At 35.7% G+C, this 13,596-nt stretch overlaps 1 protein-coding gene across 6 annotated transcripts; it reads right to left on the reverse strand.

Annotated features, from left to right (window-relative positions):
* Window positions 1–3,035: 3,035 nt before the first annotated feature.
* On the reverse strand, window positions 3,036–13,596 carry LOC135628926 (protein TPX2-like). Of its 6 annotated transcripts, none has more exons than XM_065135929.1 (17): window positions 13,224–13,596; window positions 11,198–11,350; window positions 10,568–10,724; window positions 10,156–10,264; window positions 7,990–8,040; window positions 7,597–7,712; window positions 7,440–7,518; window positions 7,309–7,371; window positions 7,126–7,185; window positions 6,845–6,936; window positions 5,153–5,222; window positions 4,820–4,885; window positions 4,672–4,734; window positions 4,372–4,446; window positions 4,210–4,243; window positions 3,992–4,074; window positions 3,036–3,519 (listed from the first exon to the last, which is right to left on the reverse strand). In XM_065135929.1, the coding sequence occupies exons 1-15, from the start codon at window positions 13,393–13,395 to the stop codon at window positions 4,235–4,237; spliced, it is 1,335 nt and encodes a 444-aa protein (XP_064992001.1). In that variant the 5' UTR covers window positions 13,396–13,596; the 3' UTR covers window positions 3,036–3,519; window positions 3,992–4,074; window positions 4,210–4,234. The 6 variants fall into 6 exon arrangements, with proteins under 6 accessions (XP_064992001.1, XP_064991999.1, XP_064991998.1 ...); XM_065135927.1 differs by having other exon boundaries at window positions 4,012–4,074; window positions 4,210–4,253; XM_065135926.1 differs by having other exon boundaries at window positions 4,210–4,253.

Here is a 13,596-nt window from a genome sequence, read left to right on the forward strand (position 1 = left end):
TATATTGCATAACTTTCAAGTTGAAGCAAGCATTAGTATAACGGTGAGTGCTCCCTTGCATCGGGATAAATTATATTGACTAAAATATCATGTGTGTATGTATGTATATTAGCAAAATTTTTCTTAAAATATTTTTTTTTTACTACACGATTTTTTGCATAATTCTTAAGTTTATCAAAACAAAATTTAATTATGAATCGTCATCTAATACGTGTAACACAAGCTTTCGTACGACGATAAGACTACTCATTTGCATACCGATAAGACTAATAGCGACAAAGGCACATCCCATTTTCTTACTTTTTTTATCTCAACACGAGTTAGATATGCACAACAATCGATGATGATATCGACTTATCGACCTTTCGCTCTCTCCGTTATAAATAGTCCAGGACAATGAATACATGAGACATATGCATCAATAATTGTTATATCTAGTAGTAGGAAAATAATACTCCCCCGTCTCATTCCCAATCAAAATCCATCGGTTCCAATCTAACTAGGCCACATCAGATTCCAATCTAATTAGGGGGAAGAAGGCGTATCCATGTCACTCGCCGACACGTTTGGAGAAGGTGGGTGGGTGTCTTAAGCGACTCTTCCGAGCCATTCACGTGTCCGTACCCAAGAAGCATGGAGTCGACGTCCGACCCAAGGCGGCCCCATCGCTCGGCTACGCACAGTGGACGTGCGTCACGTTCAACGCCGGAGGTTTCACGAGATAAGAGAGCGGGAGCGGCGTGGGAAAGACCGCACACCACCTGTTCGTCGAAATGTAGTAGCACCGAAGGCTTCCGGTCGGGCGCGCGCGCAAGAGAGAGAGAGAGAGAGAGAGACACCGAACACCAGCTGTTTGTCGAAATGTGCGTGCTTGTCGTTTGCTGCTAATTTTCTACCGTCACGACTAGTCGTCGTCGACACGGATAACCACGTTTGACTTCGACTCTCTTCCTCGAGTCTTGGTGGTGAGCGAATCACGTGTTAGAGATGGAGAAATAAGAGAAGCAACTTCACGGATGGATGGTTGATGTTTTTTTCTCACCTTTACGCGAATATAAATTTATATAAATGCACAGGTCATTGTTCTAACCGTTACTCTAATGTCAAAGCAGGAAGGGTGGAGGAGATGGAGAGTTCTTCCTTCAATCAAGGCGGAGCCTTCATTTCCCATTCACATTTCGAGCCGGACGCGTTGGTTGGTACGTGCGGTCGCTTTCGTTGCTGTTACGCAATGGAAGAGGGTCGTCGGGTGGAGCAGACGAATCCAAGTGTGGTTGGGGGGGGAGGGGGAGGGATTGGGTGAGAGTTGGACACGGTTGGGCACAAGTCACATTGTAGTTTACATTTGGTTCCCTTCCCCTCTTAGGGTTGTTAGTCCTTTATATTTAAGTGGGACTTTGGAAGTGTGGTGGGTAGTGTGTCCGGATCAGTGGAGATGATGACCATGCTTTTCTTTTTCTAGAGATCGATTATTTTTAGTTCCTTGAAAAAAATATATATAATTCATCCTAAATATATAAATATTTAAGGGTGATTTTGCTGAAAACACTCTTCTTTTTGAATTTTTTTTTCCATACTCATCATTTTTTTTTCTTTGGTGTCTCGATGGAGACACCGTGATGGAGACATCCATAACGAGATAAAAGCGATAGGACTGAGACAACCAGGGTGAGCGATGGGAGCCTCGTGAAGGATAAGAAGGTGCTCATAGCGAGGCAAAATTGACAAGGTCGATGCGATGAGACGAAAGTGGAAAGCAAAAGTAGAGATACCTCGTGATGGGACCTCACGTAGAGGAAGGATGTGGCTATAGTAGAACCTCGCAAAGAGGAAGGAAGCGACCACGGTGAGCGAAAGCGACTTAGATAAAGCGGTGGGGTGAAGGCACTCACGGTGGGGTAGAAGCGAAGATATGGAAGCATTGGGTTGAAGCGATAGGGCCTCGCAAAGGCGGCCACAGTAAAGTGGAAGTATCGAGTCAAGCGATAAGACCTCATGACAGAGCGAAGGTGACCACGATGAGACAAAAACTTGGAAGTTACACTCCAATCAAAGCAGTAATAAAAATTAAAATATAACATCCTACTTTAGTTATATATATAGGGTATGGGTGGAACTAAGAGTAAGGTATTATAGTTGTGATATCATACTCTTTATATCTACAAAAGTATGGGATGCACCGCTCAACTATCGTTCAAGTTTTAATAATTGAGTTATATTATTTTTTATTACTATTTGAAACTCTTATATTTGACAGCTAATGTGAATCCAAAGGATTTGCTGGTTATGAAAGAATTCTTTCCGATGTTTATCGAAGACCTCGACAACGATCATATATGAATATTGAATTTGTCATAGATTTAATAGACTTAATGTTGGACACTAAATGTATTTCCAAAGCACCTTATAGATAATATGACTATTAAGAACAAATATCCATAATCTTTCATATATTAACGTCGCATATAAAATCAGAAACCTATGATTTTTCACATAAGAAAATCCTTATTAAAGAACTATATAAAATATATCAAAGGTTGCTAAGTTTTTCACCTTTTTTTTTTTTAATAGTCGAAATATTTTTAGTAGGATAATTAGAGGGAAGTAAGAAAGGCTTTTAGTACGGTAATTAAAGGGAGTTGGAACTTAGCGTGAGTGCACCTAATAATAAAGGTTAGGTTGACGGTGGCGTGGCATGCTTTAGCTCATCGACTGCATCATCACAGTCAAATCTACTACTCTATTCTTTACCATTTTCATGTACTACAGTGAACAGTACCCAACTACAAGTTGAATGACCACAACTACGAAAAAAATAACCTTTAGCTGATGGAACAGTACCCAACTTATATGTAACACCAACATTTGCAGTTCTAATATATATAATAAAGATCTTACAAAGGAACAGTTGAATGCAATCAATTTGTGGAATCCTTCTTTTCTGTGAATTTTCATTTTATCTTTTGCAGTTCGAAATAAGCAAATATACAGAAAACACGCGAATGTGCATTAAGAGAAGAAGGAACACAAGTTGATGCAGATGATAAGCTTTGGAAAATTTCAGAAACTGGGTAAAATGGGTACTGTATTGCCCCTGATGAAAAATTTTCATCTGGCAACACAATGTATCAAACCACTACATAGCCAGAAGGATTTTCAACTATGAACATCTGAGCTCAAAGCTCTTGTTGTGCATGAAATATGCAGGAAATAGAACATTACAGCTTATGCGAGTCTGTACAGTTCTGACCTGTTTGCTTTTGGTGGACAAGAGACGATCGGGCCTCTCTTAGTTCCGTGCTACTCTAGCTGTTTGGGAATAATGTAAGTTTCGACTTTGTTGCATGTAATCCCTCAGCAAACAGAAAGCTGATGAGACTGCCAAATCAAAACTATATGGCAGAACAGCAATGTCATATGTTTGCTGAGTCAACTACCAGATTCTGTATACCAGGAGCAGAGGTGTACTCCACTTGGGATGAAAAATCAAATAAAACCTGTACAAAATTGCCAAGGCTCCTGTTGCATCAAACGATGAGAAAGATTAGTTTCTCTCCAAGTATGTCCTAGATAATGATGCTGAATAATGCTATTCCTAAAGATTTAGAACATAATCATGAAATTGAATGAAATAATCTGCAACAATTCAATGATGGATGAGGGATTAAACAATGATGAATTTAGTGTGGTATTCAAAAATATGAATCATTATACTCGTTTGTAGCTATAAACACGACAGAAAAGACTCAAACCAGTTGCATATTTAAGCAAGTGCAATAAACCTAAAAACATATAAGTCGAACATGCAAGACATTCTCAATAATCTGTTATCATATGTAACATTGTTCATCTAATGAGAACAAGGGGAAAATATATGCCAGTGAGACATTGAAGTTGCTAGCATTTAGCATCTACTTTCAGGTTTCAAACTCATTGCGGTGGCAGTTATTGGGCATGACACGGCAGGTTAAGTCAATGGATAGATAGTTACCAAAAATATTGGTGTCATACTTCACTGTGATAAGGTATATGCCCCTCCGAAGCTCAAGTTTCTTCATTGCTTACATAATTCCTCTGCAATTGAAAGCTGATAGTCTTAATTATCCTATTTCAAAGCATAAAATCAAGCAAACATTCCAATCCTACCTACAATATGTAAATAAAATAAAGCAAAAATATTCAGCCAATGATGTCATAACAATATCATACCATTGCTATTTGTGTACAACGCTGATCAAGTTTTCTTTAGAGTCCTTGACAAAATTAGTGCAAGAACTAGTAAATAAACTTTAATACAAGTTAGTGCAATTAAAATGCACAGTTGGAAGGAAATACTATTAGATTAAACAGACTAAAATACAAGTTGGAAACCTTTGCATCTAAATGACTTGGCAATGGGAACTTCCTCTGAGCAGTAGCTTTTTGTGCTTCAGAAGCCAAGGAGAGCTACAATATAAGAGGTAAGCAGTCAGAAAGATAGGCAGATTCATTAAATAACCTATTGGCTATAACAGAGAAACCATTTCAGCTATAGGCAGATTCATTAAATAACCTATTGGCTATAACAGAGAAACCATTTCAGCTACATATACATCCTCAATAAATCAAGATATTTTTAAAAGACCAGACTAAGTACAGCAGCAAATCATCTCTTGTGGTGCATGAATCTACCTTGTTGAAAAGCTCATTTAGTGGATTCTGCTGAAACCTTTTTGTTGTTAAGAAGTTAAATTCCTATAAAAAGAAACAAAATAACAAATTCAAACTCAAAGCAAGAAACAAAAGAACTACTAGATATTTCAAAACAAAATACTCAAACCTTGGGTATTGTTGTATCCCGCTTGGTACTTCGGAAAACTCCAATGTCTCCTTTGCTTGCAAGAATCTGTTTAACAAGGACATGATGAGAGAAGCTTGTCGAACAGCACCAACAAGAACTTCTAAGTTTCCAATTATTATATTCTGCATCTGAAATGGGTTTCATAGACTATGTAAGCATAAAGCTACCGTGAGAGTTAGACGTCCATGGCTTCTAGTTAGCTAATGGATAGAAAAACAACTAGAATATAGAAAAACATACAGAGGTCAAACTAAGCTTCTAACTAAACCTTTATTGTGCAACCAGAAAACTTAAACAGTAATCACTGGTTACCTTTTGATTTAAGGCTTGAGGCCTGAATTTTGTTGAGATGTCTTTAACTTCAGCATCCCTTTTACACTCACTAGTGTGCACAAAATAAACAATACAGGTCAGTACTATAAAGCCATAAATCAAACTAATAATCAGCATGCACATTTTTTGTTCCTGTCAAATTCTATAAAAATGGCCAAGTCATGATTGGCCAGCCCAAATCTGGATTGGGATCAAATGGACCTACATCCAAGTCAGTTGAGAGCAGTTAATCCAACTGACTTATAGTGAAGCAACAAACATTAGGTAGTGATGAAACTGAGCAGATATATTCTCTGTTTGGAAAGTCGCAACAAGAGACCATGTATGATTCCACTTGGAAGAGCTATGGAAGCACATCTGGAATTGCCTCAACATAATCTAGTGAGTTTGGGTTATAGAAGATCAAATACAAACCACTACCTATGATTGTGTTTCTGAGTATGATGCATACAGTAGAGTGCAACGATAAGAGTCAGATGGTATTCCCATTATGATACCATACCATTACATTATGTAAATACATAAAGTTGCATCAATTGCATCACCCATATTCTCTGAATGTTGATGAGGATGGTGACAACCATAATGTATCACATAAAAGCATCAGAATCTATAGTATTAAGCTCAAGGTTTTAAATATACTACTTATGTACTAATATTACTCTTCTTGTTTGGAAAATGATGCTTTGATAATGATAGTTGTTCATGACATTTGCATTTAATATGGAATTCTTCTACCAAACTAAATCATCTACGACATACAACAACAACAACCAAGTGTAAATCATCTACGACACGTTTTATTCAATTTATCGTCCTCCTGAGCCAACTTTGTTTCTGTTCATATGGATTTTTGGCAATTTGATATATGTTTTTTATTGTGTTTTCTTTTTTTGACAGAATGATATATTTATTAAATTTTAATTTTTTTGATAAATTTTCTGACAATGGAATCCAACAGATCATGCTGAACTGATGTTAAAACTTTGAACATTGACAAAAAGAATACCTACGTGACCGAAGAAGAAAATAATGGACTAGAGAAACCTTCATAATGTTATGTTCATCAAATAGTTGATGAACATAATGTCCTATTATTTTATGTATGAAATTATAAATAATGGTCGGACGAATAAAGCTTGGTATTTACTGGTCTGACCAAGAACAGAATGGTACATCTAGTTGGGGTTACTGCTCAATGTTCATTTTTAAGTTTATCAAGCAGTTAGGCGGCAAACTGCCAATATATTGGTACTGTATCAGTCTGATAAGTTGTTGACTGACATCTAAAAACTTGAATTGCATGTATATATTCTAGATCTACTATGGACTGAATATAAGCTTAATCATCAAAATGTCAAAGTCATAGTCACGGAGAACGTTAATGCCCATCCATACCAACAGTCTGCCTGCTATGCTAACATCATGTCAGATAATGGCTGCCACAGATGTGACAAGAGGTGTCAAGGTCCTTATTTATGATGTCACAAAAAATTGCCAATCATTCACTTATTATGCATACACAATCCATGGCATTATCTGAAGCATCAAGAAAAAAAATCTCATATTTGAATCTATTAGACGTACATTAATGGAAAAGGAACAGAAGTAAAAAAATTCCGGAAGAAATTGTGAAAACAAAGACTCTTAATAAAAGTCTGAAATACTCACTTTTGCTGTAGCTGGTGACCACAGGTCTGAAATTGTGCCCTTACTGAACTTTTTACATCTCCTGTAGTAGTAGGAATATGACTGCCTGAAGTCTGCAGTATTTGCATACATAGGATTTACTCTTTAGATTGGCATATTGTATGCTATTAAATTGAGTAAGTTTATTATCATTCCAAAGCTTAGATAACTTAAAACTAAAAGAACTCAGTTGATATTTTCCAGCACATATGAACAGTATTGTATTTCATAAGAGAACAAAAATCTAAATTTATGGAACCTACCAAAGTTGATGAAGTTGTACAGTGTAGCAGAGCCCTGCTATGAGTTCTAAAATTGAATTCCTGAAAAGCAAGTGGAGCAGAAAAAATGAGATTTTGAAAATTGAATATTCCAATTGCCAAATATCCTGCAAAACTATTGTAAGATTTAATAAGTTCAACTTAATGCAAATTTCAGGTACCTACTTTAAATTTGGGCAATCTAGGAGTGCTCTTCTGAGGAAGGGGCAGCGAAGGAGCCTCAAGAATCTGCAAACAACTAAGTCCATGACAAACTGTTTCATGTATCTACTGCTTAACAATTTTAGGGTACTTACTTTTCTGTTTAAAGGGTGTGCTTTAAATGTGGAAGTAAACTGTGGCATTCCTTCTACAAGACATTTAGCATCAACCAACCTGATTTGTTGATCAGTTCAGTACATATTCATGCAATATTCCATTTAAAAATAATGGAATGTATTTCAAGTACATCACCTTTGCCGTTGAGCTCTAAAACTAAATGCCCTTCTGGCTGTTTCTAACTCAGGCTCCCTGGGTATTGTGAGCCTCAATCTAGGAAGTTGATTATTGGCATCAGAGAGCCCATTTTTCTGGATATCCACAAAATGCAATAAAATCAAATACATCTTAAGAAGATACTTACTAAGTAAGGATAAGAAGTTAAGGATACATTAAAAATACATCTTAGACATCAAAATATTTTGGGAAACAAGAATCATTATCCAAAAGCATGTCTTTGCCACCATGAAAGAATACACACACACACACCCAAATGAGGCAAACATCAGCTGTTCGAGCCAGGGTTTAAGAAGACATTAAAATTCATAACTCAAAGGACCATATCAGGATTTGCAGCAAAAGAATTACCTTTTCTGGGACTTTGTGAAACAAGTTGATTTGCTGCTTTGCATCAGTAACCTGCAAAGAATATAAAAACTTTATTGGAAACATACCACTTAACACCTACATATCACACTTACATAAATATTTCACTAACAAAACCAAAGGAATCATATTGAAGTATGTAACAAAATCAACAAGTCTTGATATTTATCTATTTTATACATCCCGTCGAAAAATATATAGCTCTATTTTATCAGAAACAACTACACAAAGATCAGAAGGATATACCAATCCTGACAGCATAATTTAGTAATACAGGGAAGAAAATGTGGTGGATATGAAAGCTGCTGGTTAATTTATGAGCAGTGATTAAACAGAAGATGAGAAGAGACCAATCACTAAATGCACTAGATTGTCCATTCCCCCATCACAAACGAGTTCTAATTCTAGAATACCAGACCTGTTTTCAACAACAGTAATTACCAAGCTGAAAGGTTTGAATTTTATGTCAGTAACTAACATGGTGACAGTCAAAAATAATTTGTTGAGTTGCAACCGATAAGATTAAAGTTCTAAGAGTAGCGTTTTTTTTCCTTTACCAAAAATTAATTCCAATATAAAATTTAATTTATTTCATAGCACCTCAAAGATGAAGTTTTAGCATTACTAAATAGTACAATATGGTATAGAGAAAGCATAGAATAAGAACATAAAGGTTCTCCAAAACAACAAGATCCTATGAGAAACGACATTAGACCATTCAGGATGAACCAGAACTGTCTGCTTTAGTTATAAACTTATAGGACTAGATGAGGTATGGGAAAAAAATTACCTCATGGAGCTTTTCATTGGTTATTGTTTCTTCTGAATAAATTTATGCATACTTAAGAGAGATAGAAAGACCTAACAAAAATTTATATGTAGAGTACGTTTGAAAGTCTTATTTTATATATATATATATATATATATATATATATATATTTATATATATATATATAAAGCAAGGGAAAGAGACATGATAAAAAAGACATGAAGAGTGAGAAAAGCAGGAAATCACATTATATGATGTATGGAAATTGCAGACGTTATATAGCTACCAGTTCAAGTGAACCACTTGAGAAGCAAACATGCATAAAACTCAAGTATTTTAGTGAATTCATTTTGATTTTAGCAAATACATAGGTGCCTTCTACTTATTTGATCCTCAAAGGTACCAGTAGGATACTGGATAAAACAGAGATCATTCCTTTTGCTACCCATGCTAGCTCATAGCTCACAACAATTACAATAAATGATGGCTATGGACACCAACTAAAATGAAGTCGTAATGTGGTTCACTTTTCGATCTTCTCTTAAACTAGGAAATGTTGTATTTTTTATTTCATCAAAAATTTAATTCATAAGTGCATGGACAGTAGTTCTTTGCTTGATGCTGTAGTTGATAGCAAATTCCTGTCAGCACATTTTTTGCTAATCTGAAGTCAGACCTAGGACATCTGAAGAGTTGTTTGAAGTTATATAATGATGTTCTAAGAACAGGAGAGCATTCCTTATAGTTGGTTTGATTTAGCTCATAAATGAATTCTCCATTAGATTCATCTAACTTATCGTCTCTATCTAAACTAAGCATAATGCAGTTATGTTGTGTTTCAAAATTATAGTTGAGTTTTGCACCTCTGACAAAGTTTTTGTTATTTCATCACTAAGCAGGAACCACATGAATATTTCAGATCACAGAGGGGGCTATCCAAAAAGATGCGGCTGGAAATATGAATGATTTTTGGAAAAGGTTTAGGGAGGATACCTGCTGTTAGAGCCAGTTGCCATATGACAGGGCTCTCACTTTCTACTAAAATTGCAGTTGCATTAAAAGAACCAGTCAAATGCCCACTTTCTCATGGAAATTTGTGTACTGTAATGCATTTAACTATATACCAATATCTATTACGTTTAAGATTTTGTAATTCAGATTCCAACATTGATATGCCAAGGATACAAAATATCCAGCTCCATCCAGATGTATAATTGAATAAAGACCAATATAATTAAACCAAATTTTCAGGCTTGCATAGTTAGGTCCAACAGAAAATGTACCACACTCTTAGTTTATATCATGATGTCGTTTTGGTAATTTATCTGAAAGCATGTTAAGAATGAATTTGTAAAAAAAAAAGGAAAATTGTATAGCACCTTGCAGCAATGTCCTTTTTCCAATCTCTGCCTTTTGGCAGCTTGATGAATATAATCATTTGAATCTTCAAATCTCTGTTCTCTTTTAACTTCTAAGGGCTTCTGCAGCCTGAGGAAGGATGAAATACAAATTGAAACTTATCTTGCACTGAGGGATATAGTCTGAGATATACAGTAGATGACAAGGAAAAGGATTATTACAGAAATTTATAGCATAAAGAATAATCAGAACATAAGAAGGAATACTTGAGAGACCAATGGGTATTAAGAGTGAGAAGAAGCAAAAGGTTGAATCTTGTATAAAGGTGAGTGTCATAGTTAACAGAGTAGTAAAGGAAAATCAATGATGACTCTGGACTATAATATTGCAAATTACTTCAAACTGACATGTAAACATCAATAGAGAGCCTACCTGCTGATTGACTTCACTTCACGTGGCCATTTTTTTTTGGCCAATTGACTTGCAGTAGGCTTCATTAAAGTTGATCTTTTTGAGAAACAGTTATTAACGGTAGATATATGATCACCTTTTGATACACCTTGCAGTATAGAGCTGTGGAATGTACATCCTACAGGACAAACATTAAAACATCTTATTAAGCATACTGATAACTAATAAAATAAAGAAAACAATGGGAACATGATTATGTTAACTAAATTGTTAACATGAAAACTAGGGATAATCAAATGAACCAGTCAAATTAATATCTCCTTTTTTTTTAAGTTGTAAAATACCAATGTGATGATCATGAGACTAATCATTATTCTTCCTTACTACTTCAATCTGTCCACTCACATTTAATGTGTATATTAAATATTGAGGTGTGTACTTAACTACTTATATTCAAGTTCTAATGCTATACTAATAACATAGTTTTTTGTTTATATCCTCTACTATAAATTCTTTAAAGTTCTCATAGTCTTGTAAAGTAATTTTAAATACCATAAATTGTCAATGAGTGGCTAAAAAACATAGCCTTTGAAAGAAAGAAAACTAGAATACTTGTAAATCCTAACTACAAGCATTCATGGATAGAAGTACCTTTCTCCATTTCCTGAACTATAGAGAATCCAGGAGCGGCAGCATCTGCATGAGCAGCCTCAGGATTTGTATACACCAAATCTTCAAGATTCGGAGCAGTACTTGTATTTGCTACATTGGTATCTTTTTGAAAAATTAACTTTGCTATCAAAGCTGAAAAGAAAGATATGGAACCAAAAAATCACATATAAAACTTTATGGTACCAATTAGAGAATAGAGAGAGAGATGAAAATATACAATAATGGACACATTACAGAAGGAACTTGTATTGAAAAATCATACACAGTCTTTTACAGAACCAAAATATGATATGAAATTGAAGATATTTAAGAGAAAATAAGCAGAATATACCTCTGGAACATGCATGAAACACATACTGCTCAAAAGACAATGATGCTAGTGATCAGTTGTACTAAAAATTGAACCAAAGCATTTTGAGTAGTTAATGATCTAAGAGCAAATTCATTAAATAATTGAAAAGACAAAATGATATGATCAAGCTATGAAAGACTGAAAAATCTCCAGGTAAAGTAGTATCATAGATCTTTGTGAATAAAACCAAGCAGCAGCAAAATGCTCATGAAGAAGGCTTACAACAAAAGGTGCTGTAATTTTTTTATGGCTGTCATGATCAAGGAAAATAGACAGGGAATAATTAAATCAAATGCTTTACTGAAGATATAAACAATTGGTCATAAGATAAGCCCAAACCATGGAGATTCATTTACAGAAATTTTGATTATTTTAAAAGTGCCAAAATCACTTTGGGAGTTTCAACTGCAAAAGCTAAAGAAGTTTAAATAAATCATAATAATTTAAAGCAATAAATGTTAGAAAGAGAAGATAATGGAAAATGATGAAGTCTAATTCATCAAAAGATAATTATAATATATTTATTGAAAATAAATAATAATCATACCACACAGAGTTGAATATGATAAACAACTATTGTCTGTCAAAACTTATCCTTTGCAACTTTGAAGATAGTGATGGATGCTCTAGTGCTTCTCTAAGAATGATGCATATGAAGAGCAATGCAATACAAAGGTAAACAAAGAAAACAAAAATTCATGTGAAGGCGATATTTCTTTAATCAGAATCAAATAATGAAATAATGTTTGTGGGACTAACCAAACATATGGACTCCTGGAACTTAAAAGAGGAAACGGATTGACAAAGCTAATCCAGATAGTTGTTCTCATGCTATGTCAGTAAATTGTGAAATATAGAACCAGATGATGTAAACTTCTCCCAGAGATTGGCTCTCTTTTAGATTTTGAGCATCGGGTATAAGGATTAGGAAATGATCGCTAAACTTGGCACCAAACAGACATGAGAAATCATTGAACAAATTTATCTTCAAAGAAGAGACATGAGAAATCTTTGTCCAGATGTAATTACACTTGCTTTCTGCCACAAAAAATATAAATGAAAAATTTGCGATAAAAAACAAATTAAACATATGGTTATTGTTCGAAGGAAGCCTACATGTTACTCAGCTAGCATAAACATAAATGTGCCATTACCGACTCAAACACATAACCATGTCATATTGAAAGTGGAACACTCAGATAAGTTTATCGTTGTATCCAATTTAGATGGGTTCATTAGGAAGTAAACTAAATGTCAACAAACAAAGACAGAAATCCTTCTCATAATGCTAATGGGATTCAAGCCATAAGCAAAACTATTGTTCCATCTACACTCTGGCTCTTGGTCATGTTAAACATAACTATTAGGGACGTTTTCCTAAGTGCATCTATGATATCCTTGAAATGTTCTAAGTAGATCAAAAGCTGGGATCAATAGGAAAACCCCCCAATACATGCCAAACTCTGATGAAGCTTGACAACCTACAACTCCCAGATTAAGCTATTTCAGCTATCATCACATCATTGGCAAGAGAGTCATTCGCATCAATCGATAGAACTGACCAAGCAGCATATGGAAAGAACCAAAAGCCGCCAAGAAACGAGAAACGGATCAAACTACGAGGGTTTCGCACATCCGGTAAACGATACGTACGAGAGGGCGGGTAGCTTCCAGCGGTATCGAACCAGAGCTCCGCCGCCCGGGCCTCCGCCGGCGTCTCCTCCCGGCCGAGGTCGAAGTACCTTGGCGCGTCGAATTCGTAGTCTAGATCGACCTCGAAGCAGACAAACACTTCATCCGTGGCTTCCGCCATCTCGTGGTCCATGGCTCCGCCAAGAGCGGAAGGAAGAAGGGATAGCAGGAGGCTAGATAGAGGACTGACACCGGCCAACGTAGGGATCCGCTTGTCTGGATGAAGACCGCCGAGAGAGCGGCTGCGAGCGAGGGGGAAACGCAGGGAAACGGCTGAGGGACGGGTGTGGGAAACGCGGAGGAGAAGTCCGGGGAGCGGCACCTGGTAAAATGC

Source organism: Musa acuminata, chromosome BXJ3-1 (assembly GCF_036884655.1).
Source record: "Musa acuminata AAA Group cultivar baxijiao chromosome BXJ3-1, Cavendish_Baxijiao_AAA, whole genome shotgun sequence".
Taxonomy (NCBI): domain Eukaryota; kingdom Viridiplantae; phylum Streptophyta; class Magnoliopsida; order Zingiberales; family Musaceae; genus Musa; species Musa acuminata.